The sequence below is a fragment of the Rhea pennata genome, chromosome 15, assembly GCF_028389875.1.
Source record: "Rhea pennata isolate bPtePen1 chromosome 15, bPtePen1.pri, whole genome shotgun sequence".
Lineage (NCBI taxonomy): Eukaryota > Metazoa > Chordata > Aves > Rheiformes > Rheidae > Rhea > Rhea pennata.
In genome coordinates, this window is record NC_084677.1 from 2,122,908 (window position 1) to 2,142,488 (window position 19,581).

The following is a 19,581-nucleotide window of genomic DNA, read 5'->3' on the forward strand; positions in this document are numbered from 1 at the left end:
TATCCCATACCTTTATGTCCTCAATACTTAATAATATTTTTTCTTTTTCACCATCCCTGCAAAGTTGTGTAATGGAGTTCAGGGTTGAGTCTTCAAAGTTACTGGATGGACTGCTACCAGAAGACATGAAGTTCTGGAACAAAAAAAAAATTAAGAGGTTTACTGTAATTTTAATTGCAGATGATTTCCCAAGATTATCAACTGCAGAACTGAAAGGGAAAGTAAAAAACAATACGGAAATTATTTACAGCTTCTAAAATACTACATGGGCTTTACTTCCAAGAGAGAAAAAATATCTAAAGAAGTGATTAGAGAAAATTTCAGTTAAATGTGAAACAACAAAACCAAATTTAAAAAAAATCCAAGTTTCAGATTATTTTCAGGTTACATTTTCAGATTATTTTCAGGTTCTGGGCTCCCCAGTACAAGAGAGTTATGGAGCTACTGAAGAGAGTCCAGTGTAGGGCTACAAAGATGATCAGAGGGCTGGAGCATCTGCCCTGGGAGGAACAGCTGTGAGAGCTGGGCTTCTTTAGCCTGCGGAAGAGAAGACTGAGGGGGGATCTTATCAATGTGGATAAGTACCTGAAGGGAGGGTGTCAAGGGGACGGGGACAAACTCTTTCCAGTTGTCCCGTGTGATAGGACAAGAGGCAATGGGCAGAAATGGAAGCACAGGAAGTTCTGCCTGACCGTGAGGGGGAATTTCTTCCCTGTGAGAGTGACAGAGCGCTGGATCAGGTTGCCCAGAGAGGTTGTGGAGTCTCCTTCTCTGGAGATATTCAAGGACCGCCTGGATGCAACCCTGTCTAACATGCTGTAGGTGACCCTGCTTGAGCAGGGGGGTTGGACTCCAGAGGTCCCTTCCAACCTTACCGATTCTATGATATATATTCTACGAGGAACTGATTTTATGCAAAAAACACATTGTGGAAGTGATTCTAATTCCTTTAAGCCCTAGTAGGGCTTTAAAGGCCTCCATATCCCCATTTTCTTCTCTAACAAAGCAAGTACATACATACATGCATGTACATACACTACAATATATGTAGGGTAGCAAGTATACCAAACAGTATCTGTCACCTACCATATAAAAGGTCCAGCTAGAGCTAGTATCATACACTATTCCTTATTATCAATGAAATGGTTCTATGTCATTAGGTCCTAGAAGTTTGTGTTTTCTGTAAGACTTGTATAGTCACACAAGCTGCCCCTTCGTAAACCCACCCCTTCTTCATAGCCTTCAAAAGTTTCAGTAATAACTGACAAAGGGTAAAATCTGCATAGATTAAGGACACAAACAGCTAACATTCATGTGCATATACACCTTGGATTAAGGCTGATGATGAACCTTTGAAGTCTTTTAGTTTTACAGAAGTGTAAACTAGGAAAATATGCTTGACAAATTCATCTGACATAAGTGGTATCAGCTGTGAACAGCTTCATATATAGACAGAAAGGCTTTATTGATGCCATTCATTGGTCAGGCAGAAAAAATTCAAAATTTTTTTCTCTTTTTAAAAAGGACATTTATGAAGTATGCTAGAACCAACTGCAATTAGTAACCAAACAGAAGGCTAACCAGTCAAACAACATGGTCATATCAATACAGTAACAACCTTTGATGGAAAGCAACTTTATTGCTTATAGAATTAAATCTTTAACTCAGATTTCTGTTAGGTAAAACCATGACATGCAGCAATTTCAGTCTAACTATTCTAAAAAATTAACCTAAGAATAGTAACAAATGTTACTTAATCCTTCTCTAACCTGAGTCAAGAATGATGTCAGTATGTATGACTGCTAAATGAACTGAAAGATTCTCCTTTAAAGAGATACCTTGGTTCTGTCTGAGAAAATATTCTACTGCTATAAACTAAGTCTTAAGATATTTTAGTGTTGCTGACCAAGATTAGATTTTTAAACATTTACTTCCTTTTCCTTTTGCTCCTTCTTCATGACATCTCATCGATGCCAAATTCTCTAGTGAAACAGCTATTACTTACAGGGTTTGTCTGCACTAATCAAGATTGATAACTGGGCCCATTCAACATTTTCATTGCCATTACTATGAACAACAAAAGGCAGGAGCAAATTGTACCTGGGAGCAATAGAGATCATCATCATCATTTGTCTCCATGTTCATGCTTTCATAAGGTTCAAAATCCTCAGAGTACTCAGGAGGAGGTTTAATGCAGAGTTTAGATCCACTTTCTGTTTTAATCTCCACAGCTTTCTGTAAAAAGAAACATTTAAAGAAATAAGGCTTTGTTCCATTAATAGTACACAAAATCTGTTTTACAAAACAATGTCTGTGTACTACAAAAGGAATCAGAAAAACTACTTAAAGTAATTGCAATTTTTGGAAGATGGGTTACTCGTGTGTAATGCACAGGGAAATGTTGTGTCACAAACATTCAAACTCAAAGATTGATTTGTCCTTTAGAATGTCACAGACATGGCTATGAAGGTGGTTCAAATTACTATTTTACTTTATAACTAGGATGCAGCCAAAGCGTATGCACCACCAGTTACTGAAGCATGACTAATGAGGGATAAGCCATGAAGATCCGAGAAATCTCACCTTTCTATGCCACACTACTTCAGCATTCCAAAAGAGAAACAGAAAGCAGAAAGTCCATATGCATCTCCTAAGGCGCAAACTTACCAGTAAGGAACTGCTTTGCCACTTTTGTATTCTTGTGCAAAGATACACACTCCATTCTAGGCAATCCTTCCACAAGGATCACTTACAGGAAAGTCTCAAAACTGAATGATGGGAATACAATTTTATGAAAAGTGACCTATGATCTGGAAATTTCCACAATGACATTAGACTTGGCTATCAGCTGTTCATACACTCCTCTATCATTTTGTAACAGTCAGGAACAGAGATCTCCCACAGAGGAGATGCTAAGGCAACTTGGTAGTAGAATGCATTCTGTCAGTAAGTCTACTTTCTGGCCTTGTAGCATACCTTAGTACAGCCTGAAATGAAAAGTTTGACAGTTCCAAAAAACTGCTGGATCCTTTGGCTATCCCCCCAAAAAAAAAGCTATTGGGAAATTCCTGGAAAAGTTCTGTTTGCTACAGGGACATCAATCAAGTCAAATGGATGCAAGAACAGGGTTCTCCTCATCTGAAATGTATATAGGAGTACCTTTCCTTTCAAGAAACGGGTGAAAAAAAAAAAAAAAAAAAGGACACCAGTAAGTCCAGTTAGGTGGCTGCTGGTTAAGACTAATTCCATGGCAAACTCAAGTAGCAGTTCGAGAGTGAGTTTACAAGGTGACCGTGTCTAGGTAAGGTTGTCATGAAGGCACCCCTATCAAGTTCTGGATCTCTTCCACCCTTGTTAGAACACCAGGAAGGCCCTGCTCACATAGACAGCAGAGCAAGCTGCTGGCTCAAACAGCTCATCCATGAAGGCAGGAAACACTAAGTTCAGGTCCCTGCAAAAGGCAAAACCTCTCACTGAAAAGCCATCACTAGTGCTGGATAGAAACAGAAAGACCTTCCATAGGATGAATACTAAACTACAACTGGACAAACCTCACTTAGACATTAAGGTTTACCATTAATCCAGATAGTTAAAGTTAGCTGTCTCTGTATTACTGCCAGTGGCAATCCAAGATACTTAGAACAGAAGCTCCACAGGACTAACAACACGTTTTGGAATACCACACTGACAGGTCTAGTCTACTTAGGCAGGTAAATTTAGGTAGCTGAATTTCTCTAGTTGTGGATGAAAAAAAAAATCTTCTGAAAGGGAGCTAGTAAGTTCAGCCTGCTATCACGAACCACTCTAAATCAATTCTGTGAAATGTAAGGTTTGACCATCTAGATGGAGGAAAACATGCTGGAACAGCAAAGCATTCTATAGCACTCTGAGAAGACTGTAGATCTTATACCATGCTGAATACTTCTCGCATCCCTAGCAGAATTAGCAAATACTGCATGAAAGCTACATTAAGAAAAAATAAACAAACCAAACACAAACAAGAAAAATGCAACCTGCTGTCTAGCAACACCTGCAGCTTACTCAGTGGTTGCTCATTTTCTTAGCTAAATAATTCTAGCTGTACATCAAGCTACTGTAACTCCACTATGCTCTCATCCAACTGGATTCAAAACTTAAGATGTCACCCAAAGCTAATTTCAAGTAGTAGCTAGTTTCAAGTAGTACAGGTACCTATAGCTGGCTACCTTTCCGATGCAGTCAGAGGAGATTTCTTCCTCTTTGCCTGTCTCTTGCAATTAGAATGACACAGTTTATGATTAGTAAATGAAATCTGACAGGCCAATATGTAAGCAGAAATCTACTGAGAGAAATGATAGCCTGCAAAATAAATCCAAATAAGCAGTAATGGTTACAGATAAAGTAATACAGTCTAAAAACTTGAATTTGCAATATTTGCTGAAAGGAAAGAAAATCTGCATGAGAGGAATACTTGGATCTTCAGTCAACTGAAGCACAGACTGGTCATCCAGCCAAGACAATTACTAATCAAGTAGGGTAATTGTTTGGGTGGGGGTTCAAAATATACACTTGTTCTGTTAAATGAATCATCATCTTTGACCTGTTAGATCAGATCCTTCTTAAACCAACAGATGACAGATTTCTCTACTGATCTGAGAACTACGAAGCTAATTGCCTCCGATTTCTTACAGACAGGGAATTTTTACTACTTGCATGTGTTTTCCTCTGCTCTGATATACAATAATTTCTCACCAATTACAGCTCAAGGTATGCAAACCACACCTGTGTGTCCCTTTAGCAATATTGCATGGCAGAGAACTGCAGTGACAAGCAGCAATGGATCTCCACCCTCGCACTACAGAGGTTAAGTGTGCCAGCAGAGATGTCAAGCAGCAGCTATTCCACTGGAGAACAATGAGTCAATCAATCACTTCTAGGCTACAGAAGCTTCTGTAACGGATGCCACTGAATCTGGACCTTTTCAAGGATATTTTCTGCCTCTCTGGGCTTCAAAGTGGACAAAAGACTGGTCAGGGTATTTATTCATGCTGCCACTCAGTACTCAAAATCAGATCAACACCAGGCCTCCACAAGAAATCAGCCCAAGGCATATGAACTGCCTGATATTTTCCAGTTGTAACCATTTTCCCACAAAATTACTTCCAACCTAAGCCTTACCTGAAGCCATCCTTTGCGCTTTGTTTTGCTTGGTGCAGTTCGTATGCTCCATTCTCGCAACTCCCTCTCTTCTAGCTGGGCTGCTGTCCCAGAATTTAAAGACAAGAATCAGAAGACAGAAATAAAATATTCAACAATATAAAAACTCTACTTAGTTTGTATACATATGCATGTGTGTGTATATATATGTGTACACACACACACACACACACACACACAGAGAGAGAGAGAGAGAGAGAGAGAGAGAGAGAGAGAGAGAGAGAAATGATCCTCTGTTCCCCTGCTGAGGGGAGAAGCATCCATCATTCATATCTGAATAGCATTAACAACAGAAGAGGCTCTCTGCTTCAGTCACCAGCTAGTCATGTGTTAGTAGCAGGAGTTCTCAACCTCTTTGGAAATAGCTGCCACTGTGTATGTTCATAAACTGTTTAAAGCTATGTCTGCATGAACAACATGGAAAGACCCACATTCACTGATACGAAAATACAGAAACATGTTCTAGAATAGGCATGTACATCATTCTAATTCATACTGGGTAAAATTTAAGCTATCTTAGAAAACTAATAGAGCCCAGAATCCATGCTACTGAAGGCAGACTATGATACAGTGAGCCCAGGATCATCCTGATGAACAACAGTTGTTATGCTAGGTTTACACTGGATTTCTGCATACTCTTGAATTATAAAAACACATTAGGGAATTAGCAGATTAAACAGAATGTATTAGAAATTTAACATACCACACAGAGAAGTGTTCTTCATGAAAAAGTCATGAATGAAGGTCATAGTCATTTCCCTCCTTTTCTAAGTCAAGGAACAGTTGGTGGCAGAACTTCTATGAAAATTCTCTGTGTATTGTTAAGCTGAACAGATGGTCCTTGTGCTGGGAACAGTCCTAACTTACAGTGCGGCAATGGATTTCTGAGACAACACTTTGACTGAGACACAGGTCACAGGGCGTGTGCCTCCCCCCCAACTCCCCCAAATGGAAAAAAGACATCAGCAAAACTCTCAATACCATCCTAAATAAAGGTAGCATTTCCCACATCCAAGACAGATTTATAGCTTCCATTTCTTTTCAGTGGAGAAAAATAGCTGATGAAAAACCTTTTTCTTTAAGCCATAATTTAATGGTCACAATAAGCCAGCAGAAACCAGCACTATAAAAAAGAGCAGTCTTCCTACCAAGGTCATAGAAGCACAGAAAGATTAAACCTGAAAAGGATCTCTGGAGGTCACATAGTCCAACACTGCATTCAAAGCAGTGCTTATTTCAAAATTAGATCAGGCTGCTCATTTGAACTCCTAGTGCCTCCCCCCCCCCCCCGCCCTTTTTTGACAAGCATACTTGCACCTCTGCAGTGAACTGTTCAGAGAATTGATATGGGCAAGTTTTAACTGAAGAAAAAAAAAATTAAATTACTTTTAATCGCAATCAGCTGTCCAACCTAGTTCACCATGTGAACGCATAAACACTGGTAGGAGTACTTGGGAGAGAGCAGGCAGAGGGCAGGATCATTTCTTAAGGCAACAGTGCTGGCTTAATGCCAATTCAGAGTGATCATAAAGCTACAGAGCAGATGAGCAACAGCTTGTTCTATAGCTTCAGTACAAAGTATCTTCCTCTTGCCTGAAGGTCTGAAATGGGAACAAAAAGAGAGATATGGGAAAGGGAATGGATTACACCAGGGAAGAAAATGTCTGGTGCCTTGCTTGATAAAACAGCCTCCTCCAACTACAGCTCCTACTGCTCCATAGGCTACTCCAAATTAACTCCAAAAATATTTTGCAGCCATCAGCATTGGTGCTGAATGCTATGAGGCTCTTCTGGCACTAAGAGTGAACTGCCCCAAGATTACAGTGCTGTCAAAGCATGGTCTGATTTACTTGATGCTTTGGGGAAGAACTGGAAGTGTCTTTAAATTTCACTTCCTAAGCAACTCCTCTCTTTAAACAAATGCCTAGAAGACCACTCATGGATGGTATGAATATAAACAGAAGGGGACAGGTAGGACTCAAATACTGTTGAGTATTTGGTTCCCAGATTTGCCCGAGTATTTTGGTATGGATTCATGTGATCAGGTCACTCCAAGCCACTAAGGACAGTAGTTCAAACCCCAAGCAAAGTAGATGCAATTGAGCTAATTGCCTGTGCTGTAAACTTCAGGAAATGGTTGATATTCATAACCCTCCATCCTACAGAAAGGATGTTTTTGTTCTGTTTTGCTGCACAGACTAGGTCAACTGGTGCTATTCCCTTCTAATCTTTAGAAGGCTTGAGCGGACAGTGTCCATTCCATTAGTGAAGAACTAAGTTATCAAAATACTTTTCATAATCAAGGAGACCCCCCGCTACCCTTAATTCACACCTTCATAGCCACACAAACATTCACTGGGAGTGCATAGTTGTTTGTGAAGTTATGTCTGGGTTACGCACCCAGTCATAATCACTATGAACTCAAAGGCCAGTATCACTCTTACACATTATAAGCCCAACATTTAATTTATTAGGCCCTAAGCATATTTTAACTATTGTGGATTATTCCAAGAAGTTTGTCTGTCACTTCAGTATACCCCTCATGAATTACTCCAACAAACAGATCTGATAGGGAACACAGACAAAATAGCATGGACAAAGATATTTATGATAATACTTTCAGCAACTGCCAAGAGGAATCTGTACTCATTCTGCTTTATAAAGTATGATATGTTACTAATTTTTCAGGGAAGACTAATCCTATAGATGGATGCTTTAGAAGTAATAAAACAATGCAATAACTCTCAAAGGAGATAGATAGGGAAGAAAATTCAGTGCTGCATCTCAGTTAGAAATCATTTCTGTAAGTAAAATCATATTCTATCATTGAGATGCCTAGAAATGAAATGGACTACAAAACTGCTAAGGTACTACATCTAGGCAAGACGTTTGTACAAATCACCAATGACTCCTACTCTAAGCTCTAGCAGTAAAATAAAATGAAAGAAACAAAGTAACAGAATTATGATTTGGTTGATATCCTTCATTGCAGCTATATATGTTTAAAATAATACTAACAGATACCTAAAAATGCACCAAAACACTGAGTTCCTCTCCAGTGGAAATAATGCTACTGTCTAACTCAACAGAAGAGGGGATCAGACTCCCACTGAAGTCGTTAAGGGAACAGTAGCAGAGATCTCAAACAGAAACTAGGTATTCTACCTGAACTGAATCAAGTAGCAACAAGTGACCGCAGAAATCTAGTCAAGCCTAGAACTGGCAGGTGCACAGCAGAACTTGGGGAGGATGTTACTCTTGACCAGAGTTCTATTACAGCTCCTACCACAGTAGTCTTCCAAACTGGTGGACCATATAAGTCAAAAATGTGTTTTATACCCCTTTAACTACCCAAAGGTCTAGCATCCAGTATGACAGGCACACAATTTCTATCTTTTTCAATATTCAAGAACACCAACTTTTCTGCATCATTACACAAAAACAATTATTACTGTGTAGTGATGGCTGCAAGTATGGAGGACTGGACAGAAACTTTTTTTAAAAATAAAAAAGAGAGAGAGAGAGAGAGAGAGAAGGAGAGAGACATGGAGAAAGTAAGACCAATTTCAGAGTGCCCAGTAAAATATGGCTAAGTCTGAATATGCTTAAGCTTGAAAACAAATAGCATGAGTCCAGCAGCAGGAGCTGAGGGAAAGATATGAAAGTTGCACTCATGGTCATGCTGTAAGAAGTCAGTATTGTAAAATAACTTCTTATATTGTTGAGATTAATACACTTTCAATCACATTCAACGTTCATAAGATTTTTAACTCTTTGTCTTCACTTTTAGGTGAAGACAAAGCTCAAACAGGTACTGTTCTTATGTAGATGGTGTCTGCTAAGAGGTTATACTAAGCATGCAGCAAGGCTGGTAAACTGCTTTATATAGAGATTTAACAAAATAAACTTTTTAATAAGCTAAATGATTAGAATGTCACCAAGATTCTATTTTATAACTTCACACAAGCAAAAATATTCCTGATATTACACTGCTCTCTATTGAGAGACAGACCTGAACTACAAAAAAGATACACATTCTGAATAAAATCAGTCCATCAACCAGAACAATATACAAGAGAAATAGGTAGATTTTCCCTACTGCAAATATTTAAATTAAGATTACATGTCTTTAAGACAACTATTAAAGCCTAAACAAAACTTATGAGCCTAATGTAGCCATTATTGGATATAATTTGGTCACAGTCTACGCTGTACAGGAGACCAGACTAGGTAAGACTGTAGTCTTCTTGATCTTAAAAACTTACCAACAGTGTTACGCTCCAGACAAAGCTATACAGTTAGTTTATCCTGGCAACATTTCTGATCTTCTACTTTTAGGTAAAATGGTTTAACAAATGAAAGAGTGGAGAATTTAAACTTTGGAATTAGTTAGGGAACAACTGTGCAATAAGCAGCATTTCACAGAGACTCTTTGTCACACACAGGCAACTTAAGTATTTTGACAAAGGAGTCCCACAGAGTTTTATTCCACCAGCCTCACATGCTGCTGTCTTACTATCACAGCCTGACTTACTAGGCCTAACTAGTAGTCTCACCTACCAGGTCACAGCTCTGCTGGGAAAATGTTCAAAACGGTTCTAGACTACAACCACCGTAAAATTCTCACGAAACTCACCATTTATCCTGGCAGTCCTTGCTTCAGTTTTAAGGTAGCCTTGTGAGTTGAATTTTTTTGGATAATTTCTCAGCTCTGAATTAGCTCCATTCATATACAGACAAAATCCTTGTTCTAACCGCTCCAGTTTGATTTGTATAGGGTCTTTTCTTTTTAATTGTCTCAGTATCCTAGCATAGAAAGGGTAACAACTCATCCATATGCATTGTTTAAACAAGTAGTCATATTAGCAATTATTACACAAGCAGTGTCACAAAGCAGAAAAATACATTCACAAGTGTTTCAGAATATAGCTTCCAGGACCTGTTCTTCATTTTAGAGTTTTAATTTGTCACACAGTGTCAGTACTTAAATTCGATCAAGCCTTTCCCAATCTATAAAGACTGTTTCTGTGTTGTTTCTAATTTCACATTATTTTTTTCACTCGACATTTAGTACACACACTTTCTGCCTGAGAATCATTGATAATTTTGTTTAAAATAATAAAAAAAAAAAGCTTAAAAAGGTGGAGCTTCTCTTAAGAACAAAGCGTAAAAGAAAAATACTGCTATTTGTGTTTTGAAACTCATATGGAAAAGCTCCCAATCAACAGTAGTGTTAGAAATAACAGAAAAGTCTTTTAAAAAATAAAACGAACACTGATTTCTTTTGGAACAGTGCAGAACAGACCAACCAGTATTAAGCTAAGTTAAATGCCTTTAAATCTACTGTGATAGAAACCCATAAAAACTCTGAAGATAACACAAGTTACAGATATTCTCAACTGTTCACAAACTGATACTGCTACTGAGCAGTTTTCAGTTTTTCCAACAACTTTCTGGCACCAGCAAGACACTATATTTCACCAAATTACCAATTTTTAAAATAATTCATTTTTTAATTCTGTGTTATAAAGCAGACACTGCAAATAGTAAGTCAGCAATACCTAAGATTTAGTGAACGTTCTAAAATTGGCTTGTTTCAGGGGCTGTAGCTGGATTTTTTTCTTGTTCTTATTTTTGGTGAAGTAGATCAAGTAACTGCATGCCTGTAGCATACAACTCCAGTTTAAAAGAACAAAGGTAAGAAGGTCAGAAAAAAATCTGCAGAAAATGCCTGGGATTGGTATTTCATCTCTCTGAACTCTCTGATTAATGCTACTCTAGCAGTGGAGGAAACAAAAGAATCATACAATTCATCAACTCTAGCTCAGAGAAATGGACAGGCAGTTTCCACAAAAGACTCCTACTACCTTTCTGGATAAATTCACAGTCATTATCAGCAAGAGCATCATATGCAGGCCAGGAACGTGTTTTCTTCTGTTACCATTCATTATAAGCTGTAATTATTTTTCTTCTGTGAACTGCTTTGCTATTGTCAGTCATTGAATATTCCAAGGCCAGACCTGCCCATGAAGATATTTAGCTAGAGGAATCAGTTGAGAGAACAGGCTTTTTCAGATTTGCTCTCAGAAAAAGGCTGAAGTGTCTGCAGCAACAGTCTTTAGCCAAGGCTTAACACACTATCCTAACCAGGAAAATATTAACTGAATTCTCCTAACTCATTAGTTCTTGGCCATTTATCACTCTTAATCAAAACTATATCTCAGAACTCAAACATTTACAAATGTTAAGAAATAAAAACCAGCTTCCTGATAAGGAAGAGACACTTCTCCTGTATTACACTGTTACAGAAAATGAGGTTTCAGTGGTTAACATCAGCAGAGTCGGAACTTTTATCTATTACAAATTCCACCCCTTGTCCCAGTGGATTAGATTATCAGGGTTAACATTGTACCAATCTCAACACGTAGTATTGGTATTATAGTTCAACCCTATACCCCTAAGAACCAGACTATATTAGCTCTGTTAACATTGTAATAGTCTCAATACATGCTTCTACAAACATCACACTGTGTTCCTGAAAAAAACATAACCAAGAGGGTCACCATAGGGTTTTGGGTTTTTCTGCTTGTTTGTTTTAAGATCATAAACTTCACCTTTGCTTCTGTGAATTAGATTACTGGCATCATCATCATCATCATCAACTCACTGTTTATTACAAACTTAAGGTGTTGTCCTTACAAGACACAAACCCGGTAATGCAGCAGTCTGAATACATATCCTTTACAAATTCTGCATTTTGTCCCTCCACAACGGTACCTCATTTATGGGATTGATAGGGTAAGTCCGCTGCTTAACAGATCCTTCATCCACTATCAGAAAACCCTCCTCTGTTGCACTGACTAGTGTTCACAAGAGGCACAGGCCCAGAGCTCCATTCTCCTAGGACAGGAGCTGTATCCTGCTCCCTCTGGGACTCTTAAGAGTTCCACGTTTCTTTAATTCCCCTCTGAGAACAGCATTCCCGAGTGCTCCCACTCTGCAGAGCGGTGCTCACCATCTTTGCAGGTCTGCTTAGTGTAACTAGCACTGCATAGGAGGTTTTAGTTTGCCAGAGTCCTCAGTTTTCCCACTCCAGGCATCAGGGTCCCACTTGGGGCAGTCACTTTAAGCTCACTTGCTACTTCTGCAGCCTCCAGTCCCATGCAGCACGCAGGCTCTAATTTGGATAGTTTACAGCAATGCCAGCTGCTCACTTTTGACCAGAGTCTCCCTTTCACAATATGGGCTCCCGAATGCCTCTGCTAGCAACCCATTACTTCGACAAAGACCGCCAGCCTGGCTCTCCAGCTCTGTCTGGTCTCTCGGGAGCAATGCTGGGAGCACATGGCAACCCCCTGCACAGCCCATGGCACAGCAGCACCCACTCCTAGGGTGCGACTGCTGCACGAGCTCCTGCTCTCAGATCCCACACATGAAGACAACCACAGCTCCAGGACACCCAGGCAGGGGCTCAAAGCAGGCACTGTCTATTCCCCATTACCTTCCCACCTGACAAGAGCTCTCTGAGGTCCCCTCAGCCTCTCCATTTCCTACCTTGTTCACACCGGCCCCTCTCCCTCATATGTAACGGGTGCCCCACTTGCACTGCAAGAACACACAAACTCCCAAATTGCCAATACCAGAATCATGAAGGCTTCTTCCAGAGTAACATTCCAGTTACTCCAGTGCCAGGTCCAGGTCGAGCTGCATTTTCCACTAATTACTACCACAGGCAAAACAATCATTTTTTTTTTTAATCAGTTTAAATCTACTACCAAATAACATAAGCTTCTGATCACTGACTGGAGTATTGGAAAACACAAACACTTAAGTAAACACCTTCCCTCAACCTTTTCCAGGCTCTGCTTCAGCCCAGTACCTACTCTCCCCACTCCAGGTCTCAGCTTTCCTTGTTTTCACCACAGGTGACACTCAGTCTGTTCTAACTTTTCCAGTGAGGTAACAGGCAGCCCAAGAGTTTGGGCTCACGTGGGTAACTATTTCTGTCTGCACCTTGCTTCTCCCCCACTACTCCATGCTTGTCTCTGGTTTTCCTCTGCTCCACCGTGAATCACCCGTAGGCCGCAGTATCTTCAAGGCCGAACCTGCCCCCGTGCGCGTCGCCCACAGGCCACAACCTCTTCGGGAGGACCCCGGCTACGGCGTGACCCGCCTTCCCACAGCGCATGCGCCTCACCACCCCTCGCAGCGGCGCCTCCTCCCGAGCTCCCTCTGCGTGGCGGCAGGGGGCGGGCGGCCGCCTCTGATTGGGTGGCGTTTTGGCGCGCAATGGCTAGTTTCCACCGGTTCCAGAACCGGCTGTGACCGGCCCAGGGCAGTTCCTCCCCTCCTCCCCCACACACAGGCAGCGGTGCACCGCTGTTTCCCGACCTTGTCGTTCGTGCCGCAGCAGCTTGCCTCTTCTGAAAGGCACCTAAGCTCCCAGAAATTGCCTGCTCTTTGAATACAACCGTGGCTGTTGTAGTATTTTGGGTCTTTTGACCAAAAATCATTAAGTTTGTTACAGGATTTGCCAGAAAACGTTACGGGTTGTGGTACAGGAGTGAACGCAGAGAACTTCTGTGGACCTTTCTGAACTTACCTATGAAACCTGACCTAGGATACAATGGTTTTTGCTTCCTCAAGCAGGAAAGTTGATACAAATATACACAGAAATCAGTTGACTTAGATTCTTCAATAGCAACCTAGATGTCATTATCTCAAATCTTAGCAGAACTTGACTTCAGAAATTTAACAGCTTTTGGATGCATTTTCTGTATTTCTGAAAGCACAAAAACCTTGTGCCTCATAACAATATTCTCATGCACTGTGAGGTGCCACTTATTTCTGACTCCCGAACCTCATGATTTATAAACAAAAGCCTTAAGTAATGGGAATAAGTAATTTTATGTATTTTTATGGTACACTGAAGAAATACTGTGGTCTTTAAAAATAAGAACTTTGATTTTTATCTTAGCAAATATGAGGAAATAAAATCACCTGAATGCTTTAAGACAAATCAGATTTTGCATCACAGCCAAGTTTTTAAAGTAATAATTCACAACAGCTGATACTAGACATATTGCAGCGTATACAACAAAAATTATACACTCAGTGACGGAAACAGTTCTGTATCTTACCGATTCCTCTGCTGAAGGGATATTAAATACTCATCATGTTTTTCATCAAAATCAGTCACCATGTCCGTAATGTAAATCTGAAATACAAGAATATAATTGGCACACTGAAGTACAAAAATGATTTACTAAAGAATATTAGTGTGATTCCACCCAAGTAAGGAAGAATGCTGTAAAACTGAAAAGAGCAACTCCTTCAACAGAGTGTAAAACAGCATAATGAACCGTCCTCTTGAAGAACAGAGGAAGCGTTACTTATTTTTCAGAGCTTCATAATGCAATAAATAGTCTCAAAAACAATAGAAAAAGAAGGCACATACTATAAGGAATTTATAATCCAAGGACTAACAAGAAATTTAGTTCTAGGGCACAACTTGAAAGGGTCAGTTAGGTGCTAAAGCATTAACATACTTACAGAGAATATAATTCGAAATTACAGGCTGAGCCCAAAGCCCAATTATAGGATGATTTTCCTGAACTACTACTGCCTATGTGGTCAGTTGAACATAGAGCTTACTCACCTCGGAGCTGCATATATGCAATTGAAGCATTTAAAGAATTTACCTAGCTTGCCTTCCAGGAAATATGTGCTCTTCCCAGCAATTCCCACTGAGTATTCTCAAGGCGTTGCTGAAAGCTGTGGTTAACTAGGTGCCATCTTATGCACTGAGGAGTTTAAACTTATCACAAAACATTTCATTTAGTTCTGTAGGAAAAAGGAAAAAGTTATCTGCTACCAGTTGCACAGCATCTCGACCAGACTACATCTCCCCTCTCTTCTCTTTCCCTCGCCGAGACAGCGCAGCAGCGGAGCCGAACTCGCAGGTCTCCCCGCGCGGTCCCGGGTTCGCACCCGAGTCCCGCCGCGCTCTGCCGCCACTCCCTTGGCAGATACCGGCTCTGGAGAAACTCCCGCAGGAGCCCTCTCCGCGGGGCCCCGCCGGGCGGAGACACCCACAGCAACTCGACAGCGGAACCACGGCGAAAGGAGAGAACAGGCCAGGCTGGGCCGCGCCACCGAAACCCACCGCCCGGCCCGGGAGCGGGCCCCTCAGCCGCTGCCGCCCTGTTTGTGCGTTTCCTTGGTTACTGTCGCAAGTTTAACGTCACTTCCGGAGCGCCCAGCCCCTGTCCGGAAGCGGCGGCCGGGATGGAGGCTCTGTGGGCGCTGCTGGACGAGGTGGCCCTGGAGGGCCTGGACGGCATCACACCGGGCGCGCTGTGGCAGCGCCTGAGCGCCCGCACGCCGCCCTTCCCGCTGCCGCTGGAACCCGCCACGCAGCAGCTCCTGTGGGCCGCGCTCAGCGCTCAGCCCGGCATCGGCTTCTACCTGCTGCCGCGGGAGCGCCCGCCGCTCCGCCTGCACGACCGGTGAGGGCTGCGCCGTCCCCCGGGCCCTGCGGCCGCCCCGGGCCCGGCCAGCGCTCCTCGGCCGGCAGCAGCCAGCCACTGCGTCTCGAGCCGCCGGCCGCTCTGCTTCCCCTTCCCATCGGGCAGGGCAGCCCGCCCCACCGCTCCCGAAGGAGGCTTGGGGAGGGCTTGCTCCCCTGAGACCCAGGATGATCCAGGCCCGGCCTCCAGCCTCCTGCCTGGGGCTCCTCCTTTGGAGCTATTCGGGTTTCACTGAAGTTTGGGTAGTCACTGGCTGATAGGAGGCGATACTAAGGGTGATTTTCTAGTCTGTTACTTGGGAGATCTGGATGAGAGTCCCAGCTAGGTTTCTGTTCCAAAGACTACTCATTTGCTAGATACCTTTAACCACTAGAGTACAAGCAGAATGTATCTGTCCAGATTCATCAGGACAGATGTGCTTGTTGTTTTCCTTTCCTATGAACTAGTATTTCTGTATGTTTCTTTTGCTCCAAACACTTCAATATTTCTGAAATTTAGAAGAGCAAATAATGTACTTTCTGCTTCTTCCCCATCTTGTATGCTCTGCATGCTGACAAGGTCTGGTTTTATCCGAAGGGTGGAACTGCAACATGGTTTGCCAATTTTGAGGTTTCAAAAGATTTTAATTTCATTTTTTTCCAAGATACTTGATGGTGGCATCCAGTTCCTGTTGCTTAGTTAAATGTTGGCTCTGTTTTTATTTCAGATATGAAGAAATAGACCTTGAAACAGGAATACTGGAAACAAAAAGAGATCCTGTTCCTTTAGATGATATTTATCCAGTCCACATGATTCTGGATAATAAAGATGGCATACAAGGTTCCTGCCAGTATTTTAAAGAGAGAATAGATATTACTGATCAAATAAGGACGAAGGATTTGCAGCCATGTTATACTTACACAGAAGCTGTTGAAAAGTGAGTAAAATTTTGATGGGCATGCAATGACTTGCAATTAAATTTTTAAAATTCGGTCCTTTCACTGTTTCCAAATAACTGTCTTAGGCTGCAGTCAGCTTTTAAATTGCTGTAAACTTTTTCTGACTACTTTTATCCTAATAGTCACGTTAGATATTTTTTCTTTCTCTATGCTGCACTAGTGCTTTCCCTCAAGATGTAGTCTGTTCACCTCTAATATTTTGTCAGAGGAATGCAGATACTGAACATTTTTCATTGGTATAGTGCTGTTAAAATGCAACTGCGTTTTAGTTGCATTTTAGTTTAGTTGCATGAACTATTGGATGTTTACTTCATAAGGGAGAAGTTTTTCAATAAAAAGATATATATTAGCAGAAAAACAAAAGTAAACAGGTTAAGGCTAGTTAAACATTCATACACCCTTGTTTGTTGGAATAAACACCTGATGTTTGACAAATAACTGCAGGGATCTTGATGCTAGATGGTGTCTGAATACATTAATTCAATTGGTGAAGTTGGCAGTTATGGAAGATCCTTATGAGCTTGAACTGCTAGTTATTTAAATAGTCTATGCCTGCATTAAACAAACTGCATGGGCTAAAACAAATACTTAGTCTGACCTAGCATCTGTGTGTCTATTTTTCATTTTAACAATTGAAAAGTCTAACTGTAGATTTTTAAATTTCAGCATTTCTCAAATTACTTTGAAGCTTAGATGCCACTCATTTTATTTCAGATTGTGTGTTGCCTAGGTCCTGTCTGTACAATAGTCTATGAGGCCCTGTAATGTACACGTTAACAAATAGGTTATTTGGAGTAAAATACTATTAAACAAGTTACTTAGGAACCTGTCAACATTTACTATTTACTATTTGGGGAGTTTGTAGGCTGAATTCAGTGCAGTAGCTAAATGTATTCCTTTGCTCTCAGTTTAATGTGTCAGCTTATTTTTTTATTTTTTACTCAGTCTACTCAACACTTTAAAGCAAAGTGTTGTGTTGATGGAGAGAAATGGAATGAGAGATCAGAACAGCTTTCACAATACAAGTAGTAAACCTTTTATCCTTATCCATCAGTACCAACTGATGTTTGCTATTTATTGAGACTTCATTAAGATGTGGTTGAAAATAGGAAGAAATCAGGAAAATTTACTTGGAGGTGAGTAGGCAATTTAACAAAAAAATGTCTTGATGTTCTAGTTCAGCAAAAATAACATATTTGCCAAGGTTGCAGTTAAGCGTTTTGGGAAGTGATGGATACTGAGGGTAGTCACTGGAAGACAATACTTCTGATCTTCAGTGCAGTTTGTGCTGATTAAATCATGATTGGCCTTGGGTAGAGGGAGGAAGAGATTAATCATAGAATCATAGAATTGGTAAGGTTGGAAAGGACCTCTGGAGATCATCTAGTTCGACCCTCAAATGAGTGGCCTGTACAGGGGCTGAACCTGTGACCTTGGCATTATTAGCACCACATTCTAACCCTGTGTTTATGGATTTACATTTATTTTCTTACTTTTCATTCTGTTTTATAGATGGGGAGAGAAACTAGTCATTGTTGCTTCCCAAGACCAGCGTTACAGAGCTTTAATAGGTTGGGAGGGCGATCCTGACTTAAAACTCCCTGACTTCTCCTACTGCATCTTAGAGCGTTTAGGTCGTGCTAGGTGGCAAGGAGAACTTCAGAGGGACCTTCACAGTGGAGCTTTCAAGTAAGTTCAGGTTTTATTATGTAAACTAAATTGAAGCTAGTATGTTCCACTGGTTACCCATAAAGTTCTGTCCAGTTAAGGATTCTGGTGTATTAGGTGAAACTCATGTCTGAATCAGGAGTGTCTCATCATACTGACAGGAGCACTTTGGTTCTTGGAGCCTGTGTTACTAGAGCTGCTGGTCTCTTCCTTGAGGTCACAAAATTCCCTGATACTTGGTCATGAAACCACAGGTGGTCTGTCAGATCAATGCATAGGTTTCTGATTTGGGGAAGTTGTTCTTCTCTCTAAATCATTTTCTTTAAATTTCGTCTGAAAGGGGATTTTCATTTCCTTTTTTAAACTGCTGAGTAAGCAGCTTATTCTGCCCAAGTCATGAAGGGACACCTAATTTTGTTCCTACTGCTTGGTTGCAAGCCAAAGGTATTCTGGTTAACAGTTGCCCCACGGGACATTTCCCTACATCACTTGAGTGGGAGCCTGGGTAACCAGCTCCCAAACTAGACATAGTGTTTTGTTGTGGAAAAGCATGACACAAGTTCTTAAGAAACATTTGGTTTTGTATGACAATGCTGTAGTGCATCATCATGGCTGTTAAGGATTCACTGCTTCTGGGGAAGAAATATATAAGAAGCAAGCAACAAGAAAACCGCAGAAGTTAGAAAATGTCAGAACAAATATCACTCATGTGACTACATTTTACCCCTCTTTACCTGTGTATTTTTATCTATTATTTGATAACACAATCACTTTCATTTTCTACAGGATCCCTACTATGTTCATAGAATCACAGAGGTTAGAAGGGACCTTTGGAGATTGTCTAGTCCAACCTTCCTGCTCAAAGCAGGGTCAACTAGAGCAGGTAACTCAGGACCTTGTCCAGTTGTATTTTGAGCACCTCCGAGGATGGAGACTTCAGAACCACTCTGGAGAACTTGTTCCAATATTCACTCACCTTTACAGTAAAAAAGTTCTCTTAAAAAAAAAAACAGAAATATCCTGTATCTCAATTTGTGTGCGTCACCTCTTCCTTTCACTAGATATCACAAAGAAGAGTCTGGCTCTGTTCTCTTTACCTCCTCCCATCAGGTGTTTATTCATGTTAATAAGATCTCCTCTGAACCTTGTCTTCTCCAAGCTAAACAGTCTGCCTCTCAGCTTTTCCTTGTATATCAATGCTTGCACCCCTTAATCATCTAAGTGGCCCTTTGCTGGATGTTCACTGCACA

At 41.0% G+C, this 19,581-nt stretch overlaps 2 protein-coding genes across 3 annotated transcripts in view; one reads left to right on the forward strand and one right to left on the reverse strand.

Moving 5' to 3' along the window:
* The window catches only part of KATNIP (katanin interacting protein), a 79,933-nt gene extending 64,930 nt beyond the window's left edge, over nucleotides 1-15,003 (reverse strand). For both annotated transcript variants that reach the window (XM_062587981.1, XM_062587980.1), the window contains exons 1-6: nucleotides 14,898-15,003; nucleotides 14,337-14,413; nucleotides 9,833-10,002; nucleotides 5,158-5,240; nucleotides 2,101-2,235; nucleotides 11-133 (exon numbers count right to left, since the gene is read on the reverse strand). In XM_062587981.1, the coding sequence (XP_062443965.1) occupies nucleotides 11-133; nucleotides 2,101-2,235; nucleotides 5,158-5,240; nucleotides 9,833-10,002; nucleotides 14,337-14,398 (573 nt within the window). In that variant the 5' untranslated portion in view covers nucleotides 14,399-14,413; nucleotides 14,898-15,003. The remainder of the gene's footprint in view (nucleotides 1-10; nucleotides 134-2,100; nucleotides 2,236-5,157; nucleotides 5,241-9,832; nucleotides 10,003-14,336; nucleotides 14,414-14,897) is intronic.
* A 480-nt stretch (nucleotides 15,004-15,483) lies between these two features.
* Nucleotides 15,484-19,581, forward strand: part of GTF3C1 (general transcription factor IIIC subunit 1) — a 55,934-nt gene continuing 51,836 nt past the window's right edge. Inside the window, exons 1-3 of the mRNA XM_062587841.1 lie at nucleotides 15,484-15,704; nucleotides 16,432-16,641; nucleotides 18,176-18,352. Of these exons, the coding sequence (XP_062443825.1) occupies nucleotides 15,484-15,704; nucleotides 16,432-16,641; nucleotides 18,176-18,352 (608 nt within the window). The remainder of the gene's footprint in view (nucleotides 15,705-16,431; nucleotides 16,642-18,175; nucleotides 18,353-19,581) is intronic.